The 18,800-nt window shown below is 41.8% G+C and overlaps 1 protein-coding gene across 1 annotated transcript in view; it reads left to right on the top strand.

Annotated features, from left to right (window-relative positions):
- The first annotated feature begins 4,475 nt into the window (after positions 1–4,475).
- The window catches only part of ADA2 (adenosine deaminase 2), a 103,109-nt gene continuing 88,784 nt past the window's right edge, over positions 4,476–18,800 (top strand). Inside the window, 6 exon segments of the mRNA XM_070408740.1 lie at positions 4,476–4,509; positions 6,968–7,342; positions 8,367–8,586; positions 13,314–13,362; positions 13,364–13,402; positions 13,404–13,526. Of these exon segments, the coding sequence (XP_070264841.1) occupies positions 4,476–4,509; positions 6,968–7,342; positions 8,367–8,586; positions 13,314–13,362; positions 13,364–13,402; positions 13,404–13,526 (840 nt within the window).

An 18,800-nucleotide genomic window follows, 5' to 3' on the forward strand; every position in this document is an offset into this window, starting at 1 on the left:
TTCCTGTCAGAATTATTAGGTTTTCTTTCTGGGAAGACTTTTCTGTTTTCTTGACTGTAGGTGTAAGTTGGTTGCTGATGTCTGGGGGACTAATCAGGGGAAAAGGCTTGAAGGACTCAGTATTCAGCATACAAAATTTAAAAACTATCTTCATTTTTAGTATGGTATTCCCATCCTTATCTAGGCCAGAAACTCTGACCCTTTCCTGAAAACAAATCTGTAGTACTCTGCTGAAGAGAGAGTGGGAGAACATTGGTGGCTCTCATTTTCATAAACAAAAACAAAAACAAAATATTTAAAAAATATATATTTATGTTCAAAACCAAAAACTTATCCCTCTTACCCTCTTGCTTTAACCAACTTTGCTTTTCCTTACTACATCCTTGTTCCTTCTGCTTCCTCTTACTTTTAAGAAATTAATGTTGAACTCCTTAAAAATTTAAAAAATATATATTTTTATTGATTTTAGAAAGGAAGGGAGGGGGGGAAGAGATAGAATCATCAATGATGAGAAAGAATCATTAATTGGCTCCTCCTGCACTCTGTAGGAAATGGGCCTCTGTGATCCATCTCCAGCATGGTGGCTTTTGATGGAAGTTGCTGAATTTCCCCAGGGCAAACAGAATGTAGGGAGGAGGGAAGAGGATGTAAGAACAAAGAAGTGTGCACATGGGTCAGCATCATAGTGGAAATCCCTGAGGCACCTGCCACAGTTAGACAGGGGGCGGTGGAGGCAACTAGAAAAGGCCTCAGCCCAATTTTTTTTTAAATTGCCCAATGGGAGACAGCAAGATCTAGGCGGCATATGAGGAAACAGGTGGCCTCATGATGCTCAGCCAATGAGGAACTGGAGGAGAGGCTGTGTTTGCTGCCCCAGGTGTATCTGTACAACCGAAAGGACACCTGCTCTTGAGAGTGTATTAAAAGTCTCGTTTTCACCATACTTCTGTCTCTGAGTCCATTATTTGAATTCAAATAGGTGAGCATTTCACACAATTCCCCCTACTGAGGATAGAGCCTGCAACCTGGGTATGTTCCCTGACTGGGAATCAAACCATGACCTTCTGGTTCATAGGTTGACGCTCAACCACTGTGCCATACCAGCAAGGCTAATCTTGAACTCTTGATGAGGGAATTTCTAATTCCTTTATATTTTCACTTTTGGATTTCTTCTTGTTTAGTAAATGGATAATCTTTTACTTTTTGGAGATGACAAGAAACCCAGAGGTTCCAGCTATTTAGAAGCAGCAGAAGTGGAAGTGCCAGGGAGTTTGTAGGCATATTGGGGGCAGAAGGCCTTGAGAGGGAGAGGCTTGGAAGGAAAAGGGTGCATAGCAGGTATGTAGATCATGTGTGTAACAGGAAGTCACTGGTACAGCCTCAATATCTTAATTAGGTTGACCTGGGTGAATATCACAATAGTTACTCCTAATAATAGTAATGGGCCCTAACTGGTTTGGCTCAGTGGATAGAGCTTTGGCTTACAGATTGAATGGTCCTGGGTTCAATTCTGGTCAAAGGCACATACCTCGATAGCAGGTTCCCCGGCCCTGGTCAGAGTGTGTGCAGGAGGCAACCAATCGATGTTCACATCAATGTTTCTCTCTGCCTCTCCCTCTCTCTTCCACTCTCTCTAGAAGATCAATGAAAAAATATCCTCAGATGAGGATTAACAAAACAAAACAAAAACAACCCAAAAACAAACAAATAACAGTAATGGCTGAGATTTATTGAGAACTTTTTCTGCTCCAGGTACTTTGCATGCATTCTTCATTTAATTTTCACAATGAACCCTGTGGACCCTGAGAAAGAATATACCTACTCAGAAGGGCTCCTGGTGGCTAATTGGACTCAAATAAAACAATAAACAAAAAGACAGAGCCTAGCAGCCATTTCTACACAGGGGCCTCTCACACAAACTGCACTTCAGGGTGAAGCCTGCACTGTGTTTCTTCCATTTAAACAAACCCTTATAAAGGAGTTCCTGAATTATATTTTAACCAATAGGATTAAGATTTTCCCTGTCCACCAGCATCTTCCTAACCAATCAGAGCAACTTCATTTGACTAATTAGGACAGTGCCCTTTGGATTAATCAAACTGTCAGGATTTGCAGTTCTCATTTGCAATGAGGACAGAACAATCAGAGTACAGGGGCAGGGACTTCTCTCTATATAAGCCAGCTCCCCTCTTGCTCTGGTAACCACTTTCCTTTCCCACCAAAAATTGAAGACTGAGTTTCCCTAACTGGACAGGGCAGGGCAGGGCAGGGCAGGGCAGAGCAGAGCAGGCTAGAGTAGAGTGGACCTGAGTAAGTGGAACACACCAGAGTAAAGAACTTCCTCACTCCAAGCTGCCTCACAGCTGTGCTATTCCACAACCATGCTGTATCACAGTTGAGCTGTTTGCACCAAATAGTTTCTCTCTTCACTGCACCCTAAATTGGAGATTTCTGCTAGCATTGATTTGGTTCCAATGATCATTGGTTGACAACCCTATAAATAGGGGCTTTCCCTTTATTGTCCTGCCCCCACATCACTGATTACTTCCCCTAAACATTTACCTTTTTAAAAAATATATATAAATATATTTTTATTGATTTCAGAGAGGAAGAGAGAGAGAGAGAGAGAGAGAGAGAGAAATCAATGATGAGAGAGAATCATTGATTGACTGCCTCCTCCATGCTCACACTGGGGATTGAGCCTGTAACCTGGGCATGTGCCCTGACTGGGAATCAAACCCTGACCTCCTGATTCATAGGTTGAAGATCAACCACTGAGCCATGCTGGTCAGGCAAACATTTACCTTTTATTATATCTACCTTTTTACCCTCTGTCCAGGGGATTGCCCCCAGTTCAAAATCACATTTTGAGGAGGGGTACACTTCTCAAGGTTCAAGAGCAGATTTTAGAGTATCTCCTTGTGGTACTTGTTCAAAACCATGTTATGGATCCTACAAAGACACAACAAACACATACATACCCTCTTCCCAAATAAGCACAAATCCACACATGCACATAAACTCTCTCTCTCTCTCTCTCTCTCTCTCTCTCTCTCTCTCTCTCTCTCTTTCACACACACACACACACACACACACACACACACACACACACACGAAGGGATAAGCACATCAACACACACATGTGTTAGAAATAAGGCTAGCCCCAAAACCAGGGGTCCTGGGAGAACAGAAAGGATACTCAGGAGCCATACAGCAAGGGAAATATCTTTACTTCTGCAGAAGGGTGCACACGCACACAGGGTCTGGCAGCACGCACACTGAACTGACGGTCCGCTCAGGGTTTTATGTCTGATGTAGGTCATCTGTCCCTCACTCTTGATTGGTCAGAGCTTAGGCTCACAGTCTTGCGTGATTGGCTAATTTAAAGGAAAAAGGGAAGGGCTGACCCTTGCTGTTTCAAAATGGAGACCCCCAGGGGAGCTGCAAGTCACATGAGCCAAAATGGCGGTTGCCTAACCTCCCTTCTTTGACAGAAAAGATTACTTGTTTATTCTCACACATGCATGTAAACTTACATACCCGAGCCTACTTCAGCCTTGGCCATGGCAGGTCCCATTTTTCTTGCCTGTGCAACATGAGGCTGGAAGGAAGTGAAACCTGCCTTGATAGGAAGTGAAACAGAATGTGAGTTTTCTCCTGCTTCTGACACAGCTGTTGAAGGGACTAAGCAAACAGTCTACAGTTTCTGGAGCTGCTCTGAGGTAATTGGGGTCTCCTGGGGTGGGACCTGGGTGGAGTACTGGGCTTGTGAGGTTACTGTAAGTAACTGGGAAGTTGGGCCCTTAGTCTTCGTTAACCTGGTGGTGGCCTTCCCCACTCCTCACCTTTCGGTGGGAGAAGAACATAGACTTTCTCCACAACAGGGTTTTGAAAATAGTTGTGGGCCCAAAGACATTTACTCAGTATCACAGATGTACATGATGTATTTCTTTTTTCTTAGTCTGGAAACAAAGTGTTTTTATAGTTTTTTTGTTGTGTTGATCCTTAACTGAGGATATTTTTTCCACTGATTTTTAAAGAGAGAGGGAGAGAGGGAGGGAGAGAGAGGGGGAGAGGGAGAGGGAGAGAGAGAGAGAGAGAGAGAGAGAGAGAGAGAGAGAGGGAAACATCAGTGTGAGAGAGACACATTGATTGGTTGCCTCCTGCACACACATGGACAGAGGCAAAGGATCATACCTGTAACTCAGGTATGTGCCCTTGACCAGAAATCAAACCTGAGACCCTTTGGTGAGAGGCCTGACACTCTAACCACTGAACAAGGTCTGTTTTTATAGTTTTCATCCATTCTCTTTTCAAAGTAAAGAAACATTTTAGAGAGAGAGAGAGAGAGAGAGAGAGAGAGAGAGAGAAGATGAAGTAAATAGAACAATAAGGGATTTTTTCCCCTTATGCTAGACCAAGTTGGTCCTGACCAGTATTAGATAAATTTTGTTTGGCAGTCCCGGAAAAGTACCATGGAAACTTTTGGGGACCTTAGAGAGAATGGAGGTAGAGATTTTGGAACCAGGTGGCCTCTGTATTGTGTCACTAGGGAGAGAGGGACAAGAGGCTGGGGCCATTGAGTAGAGGATGCAGCATGGAGTGGATGGAATGGTGATGTGAATGTCATTGTCCGTTTGCCCTAGAGCTTTCAGTTACAGGCAAACACTGTTGTCTGAGGAGAGATTCAAGGACTTGATAAAATTGAAGCGGTTCTTCAAAAGTCCAGCTGTTTAATTCGAGGGTATAACCCCTACTATGATTGTGAGAGTAAATTGTCATCTATTTCTTTCTTAAAATTTCCTCTGGTGTCTGATATACCATAGAGTAATTGAATGCTAGCCCTGGAAAGAATCTTGGATATAATGTATTTCAATGACTACCAAAATTTTCATTTTTGTCATAACCCTGTGCCTCTATTTACTTATATGTCTCTTTAAATTAACTTGCTTTAAATTTTTTTTAATTCACCCTAAACAGTGATGTTTTGTATCACTGATGGCACATATATCACACGTTGAAAATGACTGATGAAGTCCATTTCACCCTTTTTACATGTGAGAAAACTGAGACCAATAGACATTAAGTGATTTGCCCAAGGTCTCACAAAGACATACTAATTTGGGACTGTGTCTGAGCTCTCCTAATTTACAGTTTTTATTCTTTCTTGTATAACCTATCATACTTTCATGGACATAGAAATAATTATTAAATGTAACTCAAATAGATAACCCATGTGAAACCTGCTAACCATAGTGCCTGGCAGGGATTCAATAAATGTGTTTCTTTCCTTCTACCCTTAAGTCCCTGCTCACTGCTAACCTGAACTAGTTGCTCCCTGGAAGCTATTAGAATCGTTTTAATGCTAATATTCTGAAATATTAAGATGATGTACCTTTGGTGTTGCTGTTGAGTAATTGATTGTGCTGTGCTAGATACTCAATGAGTCTTATCAATCTAGAGACACAGGCCTTCAGTCCTGGGACAATTCCTCCCCCCACCCTTTTAAATTTATAAATGCAACTTATTTATTAAAAAGCTTTCACCTTTTAAATTTTTGTACAATTTGCAAAACTATTCTGAAAGCAGGATATATGTGCACAAGTTTCTGCAAAGAGTGCTAATTAAGAATATGGTAAATGCTTTACAAGTTACTTTAAGAAAACTGCCACAACTGGGCCATTACATTGCCATCTTTTTAATCAAAATATTTGATTCCAGCCTTCCTTCCACTGCCTCAAACTATAAAGCATTTTTTAATGAGTTGAAATTAAGGAAGGACTACATCTACTAGAGAAGAAAGTTCTATTAGTTTGAGGTTTCAGACTCTCCCCCAAACCAAGATCAGTATCTTGGTAAGGGCTAGGCTGGGACCCTGAACAGAGTATGAGCATGTGCAGGTGGCATCTGGGACAATTCATTGTATTATTTATTTAATTTCTTTTTTTTTCCTTCTGAAATATCTGTTCTTTAGATGTTGGACTTTCTGAACTAATAACTATCTCATTTTCTTCTCTCCTATTTTGTCCTACTATCTAAAAGATTCTCTTCAATTCCTTCTTTTTAATATTGCTAGTAAATTTTTAAAACTTTAGCTTTTATATTTTAATTTCTAAAAGCTCATTCTCATTTAGTTCATTTTTTGTTCCTATTTTATGGACACGATACCTTTTTTTCTTTATTGATTAAGGTATTGCATATGTGTCTTTATCCCCCCATTACTCCCCATTTTTTCTCTTTTTAAAATAAATATGTTTTTATTAATTTTAGAGAAAGAAGAAGGGAGAGGGATAGAGAGATGAAACATGGATGAGAGAGAGAGACATCAATTGGCTGCCTCCTGCACACTCCCTACTGGGGATCCAGCCCACAACCCAGACATGTGCCCCGACCAAATTGAATTGGGGACCTCTTGGTTCATGGGTCAACACTCAACCACTGAGCCACACCCGCCGGGCTACACAATATCTTTTCTTATCTCTGTAAGAATATTAATTATAATTCTTTTGACTTTTTCTTTTATTTCCTGCTTTACCTCCATTTCCCTTTAGTTGCTTCTCTCTGTGTGTTATCTTTATTTATTTATTTATTTATTTATTTATTTATTTATATCACGTTAGAGCCTTTCTTCACATGCCTTGTGATACTTTGCTCTTTGGTTATGTTTAAAAGTGGAACACTAAAAATATGATTGCAATGTCTTGCTCTGTGTGTGAGCAGGACTTGCTGATGGAAAAGTTCCATTATAAGGAGGCCTCATGGTAACCTTTTATTTGGGAAGCCCCTCATTGTCTGTACCTGGAGGTCTTTTCTCTGGAGTCTCAGAGACTAATCCTTCAATATGCTGCCTCCTATTAATCTGAGAACAGGTGTGAGAAGGAACATCAACACTTAAATCTGTAGATTTTCACTTACCCAGTACCCTTTTTAGACCCATTGAATTCATCTGAGCAATTTCCTCTTCCAGGCATCCCAGTGTTGGTGGGGGGCCCATCTGGGCAGCCAGCTCTCCTCCCTCTGCTTTTGGTGGTGGTGATGTCCTTTTTCTGCTCAGCTATATCCATAGATGAGGAACAAAAGAAGATGGTAATGAAGGAGAAAATAATGCAGTTGGTGGGGGGTGGGGCGGGAAGGAGGGAGCTGGTGCTGAAGAAAGAAGAAGAGATGGCTAATAAGAGGCTCATGATCCTCAAAAAGGCTGAGATGAAGCAGGCCATGAAGTCCCAAAAGTTCTGACCCAGCATGCACTTTTTCTAGGCAAAGAATCTCATTGAGAAAAGTGAGGTGTTTAATATCCTGAAGAAGATGCCAAAAGATAGAGTTTTGGAAGGAAGATTTTGGGGTCCTGAGAAGTAGGGGGAAACTACACTTGGAGCTGCTATTGGTCTAAACAGAGCAGAGAGAATGCTACTCAGCTACTCTAAGCCTTGTTTTTGCTAGCGAACTAGGAAAGGGGGTGTTCAAAGGTGGCTGCTGGTTCATTTTGGAAACCAAAAACCCTACTTCTGAGGGGACTCAGCCGAGAGAGAGAGAGAGAGAGAGAGAGAGAGAGAGAGAGAGAGAGAGAGAAAGGAAGTGGGCCCTGGATATTACTGGCCTTCCCTGACAAAGTTGGAAAAGTGTCCATCCGTAAGATAGTATACTAGTCCCATAGGACCCTAGTTTTCCCTTCATATCATCCCTCATACCTCTTTCTTCTACGGTTTTTCCAGGGGCTAAGTTACTAAATAGGATGCATGAAATAGCATCCTGGATGAACACATTTCTAGTAGCATATTTCTATAATATAAACACATTTCTATGAATAGTAAAATAATTATCATCTTGCACACATAAATAGTAGGTTGCAGCTTATAAGGACTTCATCTTTTTTGTTTAATGTTATAAATAGAGATTAAAAAATTAAAAACTGTGAGGTTGGAGTAACATCCCCAGTTGATGGAGAATGTAAGGTTTAGAGAGGTTGACATGCCAAAGTTCAAACAGCAGGGACACCTGTCAGGGGGCCAGTGTCAAGGCGAAGTGCTAAAATGGAGCAAGAAGAACAGTGCATACACTACCTTGAGGAGCAACGAGGTCAAAATTGGTGTCAGGTCTGAAGGACAAGTATGGGGCCCCAAATGGCAAAACCTGCAGACCAGAAACTCCAATGGGAAGTAATGGGTGGGCATTGGGGATCAGGTTGAGAGAACTGGGGTAGGAGCAGGGGCGGAGACTCAGTCTCATTACATCATTTCATGCAGTTTGGGATAGCAAGGCTTCATTTAAAGGCTTGGGGTCTCAATGGAGAGCTAGCAGCTGAGGAAGCCCCAGTGTGAACCTGGACTCAAGTCCCATGCCACGCTCTGCCCTTCTTCCCTTTCCAGGTGCTGCCTTGCATGTCCATTACTTCAGCATCCTCCGTAAGGACTGGTTGGTGAAAAATGTCACCTACAGGCCCCACTGCCATTTCTGTCTCACCCAAAACAAAACCCTGATGTTCAAATTTGCTCCCCCAACTCCCCTAACCGCAACAGAATGTTTAGAGTAGATTTTGTTGGAGAAGTGTCAAAAGAAGCTGCAAAACAACACTGAGTTTGACAACAGGTGATTGGGGTTCATAATGTGTCATGTGTCTATCATAGGTGGGTAGTGTGTGGGTGTATCTCTGTTGGTACAGATCTGGCCTTAAAGAAATCAGGAGGCTTTTTCTTTCTTTCCTTTAAAAAAAAAAAAAAATATATATATATATATATAAATTGATTTCAGAGAGAGGAAGAGAGAGGGAGAGAGAGATAGAAACATCAATGATGAGAGAGAATCATCCATCTGCTGCCTCCCTCGTGCCCCCTACTGGGGATTGCCATCCAGAAACCCCAGGCATGTGCCCTGACCAGGAATCAAACTGTGACCTCCTGGTACCTGGGTTGATGCTCAGCCACTGAGCCATGCAAGCCAGGCAAGAGGCTTTTTCTTTTAACCTTATAGGATATTTTGCTTCACAAAGGCATTCAACACCTTTTCTGTCCATAGGAAGTTCCTGGTACATTTAAAATCTAATTTAATCAGCAAAAGGTATTAACAGCAATACTGTTGTTACATCAATGAAATTTGTCTAGATGCTCAATAATACCAGGACAAATAAAAGTTCCAAGCTCCTAGAGCAATGACAGTCCAGCTGATGGATGAACCAGCTTGAAAACATGATGGAGAAATTTCCTAATGACTTATATGGTAATATTATCTACACTAATAAAAGAGAAGCATGCAAATTAACCATCCCTTCACGATGCCCACAAGACACGCCCACCAGCCAATCAGGAGTGATATGCAAATTAACCCAACAAAGATGGTGGAGGCCAGGGCTGGGATACTTGCGTCGCAGCCACAGCTACCATGCAAGCATCCCGGCTCTAGCCGCTTCAGGCCTGTTGGAGACACAGAAGTCAGGGGAGACAGAGAAGTCCGGCTCCAGCACCTGAGGCTGGCTGCGGCCCAGGAGACGGACAAGCCACCAGCCCCAATGTCCCAGGCTGCAGCCACCTGGAGAAGCTGCCAGCCCTGTGGTCCAGGGCGCCAGCGCCTGTGGCCGGGAAATAGGTTCCCTCTTCTCCCACTGCAGTCATTACTCCAATATTCCCCTTCTGAATTTCTCTCCTCTGCCACAACCCAACTCCACTTTTCATCTGAAGGATATGGAACAGAGAGAGCAGTGTTAAAAGCTTACATTTTTAAGCCAGTAAGATTGGTACTTAAACATATAAATGGAAAACTAGAGTCCTTAAGGTAACAAAGGCTATAAAGGGAGGGGACAGGGACAGGGCATGACATATTATATCCAGCAATCCCTGTGGGGACTGAAAACTTAGCAATGATGACAATTAGTGAAGATATGAATCAACTAAAATAGTTGACAGGGACAATTCTTCCATCTTTGAAAATATCTACATCAAGTCTGTTTAAATAGATTTTCATCTGCATAATATAACACATTCTGACAAGCCCACCACCACCAATGTGGTCAGTGTTGTGCCAATAAATGTTTAACAACTGACTCTCAATCAAAGAAAACAAAACTCTGATTTATACTATCGGCCAATTTCTGTGGCATAAATTTTCCATCCATGGCTGATTTCAGCTGCTAATGTGTTGCCACTAAATGCAGAGCTGAGGAGAAACATGCAGTAATACACTATTATATTCTACCAGAAAGACCCAAAAGATATAAATAATGCCAAGAGTCAGAACAGTAAAGTGTAGTAAATAATTGAGGAGTGATGAATTTAGAGTATGTATTACCTTTGGTTTTAATGTATTTATTCACTTTTAAGATTATATAATTTAATTTTTAAGAATGAACGTGTTTAACAACCAGCTTACAAAATTCCTGAAAATTTGTGAGCCAGTAAGAGCAGGCTCTAGCACAATATTGAGTGGAGTGTAATGGTTAAATGGCATGGCTCGTGGATTTGAAATGAGACTCAGCCACTTTTAGGTTTTACTGGTCAAGTTACCTGATCTCTCTATACCTCAGTGTTCTCATCTGTGTAATTATAGTACCTACTGTATAGAGTTGTTGCAAAGATAAAATGAAATCTGTGTATGACACAGCACAGTACCTGAAACAATAATTCACTCAGTTTGTTATAAACTGTTACTGCCTCAAAACGTTGTTGACAAAATTACTCATGCTGAAAGAATGAAATTTTATTGATGAGAAAAATGCCTTATTTTGTGATCTACATGGAGACAGTCAATTTTACTTCCTAGGCAGTAGGTGGTAGTCTACTACTAGAAACTGCAAGGGGAAAAATGACCTCAACCAACATGGCGAACGGGGATCTGGGGGTGGGTGGTGGTGGGGGCAGGGCCAGCACAAATTTCGTGTGCTGGGCCTCTAGTCTATAATAATAAAATAGTTTAGTAATATGCTAATTAGACCAGACAGCCGAACAACCTTCCAGACGTCTTTCCAGATGACCTTCTGGATGAAGCTGGGGCTGCGAGGGCCAAGGCAGCCGCTGTGGCTGCGAGGGCTAAGCCCCTTGCACGAATTTCATGCATCAGGCCTCTAGTCTCTCTATATACAAGGGTAATATGCAAAGTGTCCCCTCAGGAGTTCTACCAGGAGACCGGGGGTTCGATCGCTCTCTATGATGTGTGCTGACCACGAGGGGGCGATGCAGAATGAAGAAAGGCCCCGGCTGGCAGCCAACAGCTGGGCAAGGAAAGCCCTGGCTGGCAGCCAGAAGGCCCCGATCGGCCCTGATCTCCAGCCAGGCATAGAGATCCTACCCGTGCACAAATTTTGTGCACCGGGCCTCTAGTTAACAATAATTATTTTAATCATATGACCACCTACGGAGTGCTTCCATGAGGTTATTTCCCTTGACAAAAAGAAACATGAAGCTCAGCATAGTTGAGGAAGTTGCCCAAGGCCATAGAGATAATGTCAATGTAAAAAGTGTCCAAACTTGTAAGAATTTTTATGAGTTTATTTGAGCCAAACTGACGACAATTGCCAGGAAGCAAAATCTCAATGGATTGAGAAAATGCTCTAGAGAATATCAGTTTTGCATCTTATTTTATATATTACAATCAAAGGAGGAGGAGTAAAGGGGTTACATGAAATCCATTAGTGATAGATTAGGAAGGTGGGAGAAAGCAAAGTGGGGACATCTTGCGATTGGATAAAAAGTAAAAGAAATAGACACATACTTCTTTTACATTTGTGGTATAGGATTAGCAGTTAACAATTAACATAATAGCAATAACAATGAGGGTTTTGTGGTCTCTGCTTTGGTACAATGAGGGATCTGGAAAAAAGGAAATTACCCTGACGTTCCAAAGGTATGTCATCATAGATGCAAGGAAGACAAGAGACAGGCTCAGTTAAGTTTAAGATTGAACTTTGTCAGGGAAGATACTGGCCTAGGAAATAACTAGCTGCCATGACTCAGTTTTAGTTAGAAAGTTTTAATTTCAGACCATCCTATGTGGTTATTTTAGGTCTCTGAGTCTGAAAGGTCATCATGAAGGCTTCCCCTGAGCTTGTCAGGTTTTGTATGTGGGTAGCCCCTTTTTCATCCACACTAATCAAGGATGTAAACCTGGCCATCCAGGGTTATTTCCAATGAACCCCCTGTAGGCTAGGGCTACCATAACAGAATACAACAAACTGGGTGACTCAAACAATAGAAATTCGGTCTGCCTGCTGTGGCTCAGTGGTTGAGCATTGACCTAGGAACCAAGAGGTCATGGTTCGATCCCTGGTCAAGATAAATGCCCTGGTTGTGGGCTTGATCCCCATTAGTGGGCGTTCAGGAGGCAGCTGATCAATGATGTTCCTCTCTCATCAGTGTTTCTGTCTCTCTATCCCGCTCCCTTCCTCTCTAAAAATCAATAAAAACAAATAAAAAAACTCTTTAATTAACCTTTATTCTTTTTGTTTTCTCACTGATCTGGAAAGTAGAAGTACAAAATCAAGTGTGAACAGGTTTGGTTTCTCCTGAGGACTCTCCTTATCTTGAAGATGACCACCTTCTCGCTGTATCCTTATGTGGCCTTTTTGTTTGTTTGTTTTTTGTTAATCCTCACCTGAGGATACTTTTCCATTGATTTTTAGGGAGAGTGGAAGAGAGAGGGAAAGACAGAGAGAAACATCAATGTGACAGAAACACATCGATTGGTTGCCTCCTGCACAAGCCTCCATCAGGGCCCAGGCTGGGGAGGAGTCTGCAACCAAGGTACATGCCCTTGGCCAGAATAGAACCTGGGATCCTTTGGTCTGCAGGCCGAATCTCTATTCACTGAGCCAAGCCAGGTAGGGCCTCATATGGCCTTTTCTATATGCACATGCATGCCTAGTGTCTCTTATAACAATCTTATTTGATATTGGTCTCACCTTTATGATTTCATTTAACTTTTGATTACCTCCTTAAAGTCCCTATCTCCAAATAGAGTCACACTGGGGGTTAGGGTTTCAATATATGAATTTAGTGGGATGCAATTCAGTGCATAACACCCTGCAAAGAGAACTTGGTCTAGGATGTAACTACAGCGGAGTCAGATTGGCAGTATGCAGAGGGGAACAAGAGAGCCTGACTGGTGGGAACTTCCCGCTTGAGCTGTCTCCTGCAGTGTACAAAGCAGGTCTTAGTGTGGAGGCCTCCATCAGAGCCAGATGCTTCCTTTGACCTCTCATCACTGCTCACTATGATGCATCCCAGTTTTTACTGGGTGGGAGAGGCAAGGTGGATAGGATTCCTGCAGGTGCTGGAAGGCAATGGCCTAAAACATGCCTCCTCAGCTCACCTCCTTTGTGTTCTGGATAGCCTCCCAAGGAATTTCACTCTGATGACCAAGAACCCCAAGGTGACTTATTACAAATCAAGATATTGTCTGGTCTAAGTTTGAAACCACCTTTTTTTATTATCTCTGGTCTTATTAACTATGCACCAGTGTTTAGAGACTACATCTTCCAGGGCTTGGAGGAGTTCTACCAGGACAATGTGTTCTACCTGGAGCTCAGAACCATGTTGCTCCTGGTGAGTCTGTCTCTCTTCTCCTCTCTTCCACTCTGGCTTGACTTTCAGATCTTATACTGTAGATTTTCACAGGCTTCCTACTCTAGTACAAGTACAGGACTAAATGATGACTATATCCCTAAAGGGATACGTACTTTTCCAGGGTCCAACAAGAGCAAGGAAACCTGAAATGGACTGGGATGGCCCCAGCAAAACTGTTAACATGACCCTCACTGCCTTTTACCTCCCTTTTCTTATGAGCACCACTTTTCACATCCTCCAGATACATAGTGTCTCATGGGTGCTCAAGGTTCCCTGGGCTTGGAATCTGAGCAGTGCCTCTTGCCTGGATCTTTCTTGACCTGTCTCCTTTCATATAAAAATTTAGCTTCTCTGAGTCCCTTGGGACAATGCTCTTAGTATGGGGACAGCTAAGGAATCTGATAAATGGATTTGGTTGCCTGTAACTGAGGGGATTGATAATTTCCTAGGGGCCCTTTCTCTGGAGCCCAGTTGCATTTTATCTAGGGTCTTCTATGGCAATGCTGTCCTCACAGAGGAACTGGTGAAAGCCTTGTTCCTTCTCAGGTTTCCCATATGCCCAAGACAGTGTCTTCCAGTAGAGCTCAGGGTATGGCTGTGGTGGACTGGCAGTGTTAGCTGAGCTGTCTGCAAGGAAGGTAAGGGCTTGATGACTCTTTATCCCCTTCCCCTTCCTCCCTGCGGGTACTACAGACTCCTGTTTGTTCCACCACAGAAGCTTCCTCCCTGATTTTTCTTCAAATCATTATACACCCAACCTTTTCTTTAATCTTGGTAGATAAAGTTCAACTCTTCAGCACAAAATGAGAGCCTCTCACATATAGAGTGTATTCACCACCCCAGCCTTATTCCTATTTTTCTTCCCCACCCCTCTTCCTCCATCCCTTCTTCCCTATTTCTTTCTTTTTTTTCTCCCTTTCATCTATGCATCAGACATCTGCAGGCTTCTACTCTGTCAGGCACTATGCTAGGTGCTAGGTGTACAAAGACATATGGGACAGAATCCATGTCCTTAAGAAGGACAACAGTTTCTCTCTGGGAGACTCGTGGGTAAAAAAATACATGTGACAGACATTCTTGTAGATGTTAAAGAACCATTTACAGGTTGTAGAGAGAATACAAAGAAGAAAATGTTTAGTGTTATCTGATGGATGGGAGAAAAGACCAAATATGCATTATGGAGGAAAGAGAATGCTCTGGTGAGTGCTGGAAAATAAGGATGAGTTCACTGAGTTGAAGGTGAGTGAAGGCATTTTCCTCAGTGGGATCAGCATAAACAAAGGTATAGATGCTATAGACACTTATTTGGAGCCCATTTGAGACTACAAGGAGTTCATAATGACCAGATACTAAGATTCAAGGGATACTCATTGAAAATAAGACTGGGGAGGTGGACAGGGATAATTATGAATACTTTGGGCACCATATTAAAAGTTAAGTTGCATTCTGCAGGTGAAAGGGATAAGAGAATGTGAACACATTCTTGCAATTTAGGAAGATCACTCTGGAAGCACTTGGAAGAATGGATTACAGTGCAAGGGTCCCCTGAGTAAAAAAAAGGGAGAGGATTGGAGGAGGCTGGGAGACGAGGGAAAATGCAGGTACAAGATGAGGGCCAGAATGAAGAGGTTCATCAATCTTGTTTATCCTTTCAAAGAACCAGCTCTTGATTTTGTTGATCTTTTGTATTGTTTTTTTGGTCTCTATGTCGTTTATCTCTGCTCTGATCTTTATTATTTCCATCCTTCTGCTTACGCTGGGCTTTTCTTGTTGCTCTCTTTCTAACTCTTTGACTTGTAGGGTTAGATAATTTATTACTATTGTTTCTTGTTTTTTGAGGCAGGCCTGTAGAGCTATGAACTTACCCCTCTCAAGACTGCTTTCACTGTGTCCCATAGATTTTGGATTGCTGTGTTTTCATTGTCATTTGTGGCCATGATGCTTTTTATTTCTTCTTTGATCTCTCTGGTAACCCAGTCATTGTTTAATAACATGCTATTTAGCCTCCAGGTGTTTGATTTTTTTTAAATTGTTTTTATTGTTGTTGATTTCTAGTTTTATGCCATTGTGGTCTGAGATGGTGCTTGATATGATTTCTATCTTCTTGAATTTGAGGAGACTTTGCCTGTGTCCCAATATGTGGTCTATCTTTGAAAATGACCCATGTGCACTTCTCTACTCTACTGTTGAATACCTGAAAATTATTCTTTTTTTTTTTTTTAAATTTTTATTTTTCGCTAAAAGTATTACAAAGGGTATTACATAAGTGTCCTTCCCCCCCCCCCCCGCCCTTAACAAGCCCCTGTCCTCCATTACCCCCCAGTGTCTTATGTCCATTAGTTATGGTTATATGGATGCATACAAGTCCTTCGGTTGATCTCTTACTCCCCTCCCTCCAGTCCCCCAACCCTCCCTGGTCTTCCCACTGCAGTCCTACAATCAGTTTGAGGCAGCTCTGCCTCTGTATCTATTATTGTTCAAAAGTTTGTAATGGTCTTAATTATCCATGAAAGAGTGAGATCATGTGGTATTTTTCCTTCATTGACTGGCTTGTTTCACTTAGCATAATGCTCTCCAGTTCCATCCATGCTGTTGCAAATGGTAAGAGTTCCTTCTTTTTAACAGCAGCATAGTATTCCATCATGTAGATGTACCACAGTTTTCTAATCCATTCATCTACTGATGGGCACTTAGGCTGTTTACAGATCTTAGCTATGGTGAATTGTGCTGCTATGAACATCGGGGTGCATATATCCTTTCTGATTGGTGTTTCTGGTTTCTTGGGATATATTCCTAGAAGTGGGATCACAGGGTCAAATGGGAGTTCCATTTCCAATTTTTTGAGGAACCTCCATACTGCCTTCCATAGTGGCTGCACCAGTCTGCATTCCCACCAGCAGTGCACAATTTTTCCTTTTTCTCCACAACCTCTCCAGCACTTGTCGTTTGTTGATTTGTTGATGATGGCCATTCTGACAGGTGTGAGATGGTACCTCATTGTTGTTTTGATTTGCATCTCTCGGATGATTAGTGACTTTGAGCATGTTTTCATATGTCTCTTGGCTTTCTGAATGTCCTCTTTTGAAACGTGTCTATTTAGCTCCTTTGCCCATTTTTTGATTGGATTGTTTATCTTCTTTTTGTTAAGTTGTGTGAGTTCCCTATAAATTTTGGAGATTAAGCCCTTATCAGATATGACATTGGCAAATATGTTTTCCCACGAGGTGGGTTTTCTTGTTGTTTTGTTGATGGTTTCTTTTGCTGTGCAGAAGCTTTTTATTTTTATGTAGTCCCATTTGTTCAGTTTCTCTTTAGTTTCAACTGCCCTAGGAGCTGTATCAGTGAAGAAATTGTTTTGGCATAGGTCTGAGATTTTGTTGCCTTTGTATTCTTCTAGAATTTTTATGGTTTCCTGTCATACATTTAAGTCCTTTATCCATTTTGAGTTTATTCTTGTGTATGGTGTAAATTGGTGGTATAGTTTTATTTTTTTTGCATGTATCTGTCCAATCTTCCCAACACCATTTATTAAAGAGACTGTCTCTGCTCCAGTGTATGCTGTTGCCTCTTTTGTCAAATATTAATTGAGCATAGTGGCTTGGGTCAGTTTCTGGTTTCTCTGTTCTATTCCATTGATCTATATGCCTGTTCTTATGCTAGTACCAGGCTTTGTAGTATAACTTGATATATGGTATTGTGATTCCTCCAACTTTGTTCTTCTTTCTCAATGTTGCTGCAACTATTTGGGGTCTTTTTTGGTTCCATATAAATTTTTGGAGTGTGTGTTCTAAGTCCGTGAAATATGACATTGGTATTTTAATCGGGATTGCATTGAATCTATAGTAGCTTTGGGTATTATGGACATTTTAATGATGTTGATTCTACCAATCCATGAACAGAGTATATTCTTTGACTTGTTTATATCTTCCTCTATCCTTTTTTTCTTGTAGTTTTCAGGGTATAGGTCTTTTACCTCTCTGGTTAAGTTTATTTCTAGATATCTTAATTTTTTGTTGCAATGGTTAATGGGATTGTTTGTTTAGTTTCTCTTTCTGAGTGTTTATTATTGGTGTATAAAAATGCTATGGATTTTTTTGGTGTTAAATTTTTTTAAAAAAATCCCTTATTGTTTAAATTATTACATACCAGAGGCCTGGTGCACAAAATTTGTGCACTGGGTGGGGGGTGGGGGGGTGTCCCTCAGCCCAGCTTGCACCATCTCCAATCTGGGACCCCTTGGGGGATGTCCGATTGCCTAAACCAGCAGTTGGACATCCCTCTCACAATCCTGGACTGCTGGCTCCCAACCGCTTGCCTGCCTGCCTGCCTGCCTGATTGCCCCTAACCACTTCTCTGCCAGCCTGATTGACACCTAACTGATCTCCTGCTGGCCCAACTGCCCCCAACTGCCCTCACCTGCCTGCTCGATCGCCACCAACTGCCCTCCCCTGCCGGACATCTTGTGGCGGCCATCTTGTGATGACATGGGGGTGGCCATCTTGTGACAACATGTGTGTGGCCATCTTGTGACCACATGGGGGCGGCCATCTTGTGCAAGGGCGTGATGATTAATTTGCATATTACCTCTTTATTATATAGGATGTCTCCTTCCCCCCATTGACCTCTCCCCTGCCATGCCTACTCCCACACCCCCAGCACATGCCTTCACTCCCCTAGTGTTTGTATCTATTGGTTATGCTTATATGCATACAAGTCCTTTACTTGATCTCTTACCCCCTCCCTCCGCCCTTCCCTGCCTTCCCTCGGAGGTTTGATGTTCTGTTTGATGCTTCTCTGTGGTACCTCATTGTTGCTTTGATTTCCATCTCTTGAAAGATTAGTGACTTTGACCATGTTTTCATGTCTCTTGGCCTTCTGTATGTCCACTTTCTAAAAGTGTCTATTTAGGTTCTTTGCCAATTTTTTGATGGGTTGTTTATCTTCCTTTTGTTATGATGTATGAGTTACCTATAAATTTTGGAGATTAGGCCCTTATCGTATATAACATTGGCAAATATGTTCTCCCATGCAGTGGGCTTTCTTGTTGTTTTGTTGATGGTTTCTTTGCTGTGCAGAAGCTTTTTGTTTTGATGTAGTCCCATTTGTTTATTTTCTCCTTAGTTTCCATTGTCATAAGATCTGTATTGGTAAAGATATTGCTAGGACATATGTCTGATATTTTGCTGCCTATGGATTCTTTATCATTTCCCATTTTATGTTTAAGTCCTTTATCCATTTTGAGTTTATTTTTTT

Source organism: Myotis yumanensis, unplaced genomic scaffold, assembly GCF_028538775.1.
Source record: "Myotis yumanensis isolate MYYU_CA2020_CCGP unplaced genomic scaffold, mMyoYum1.0.hap1 SCAF_3, whole genome shotgun sequence".
Lineage (NCBI taxonomy): Eukaryota > Metazoa > Chordata > Mammalia > Chiroptera > Vespertilionidae > Myotis > Myotis yumanensis.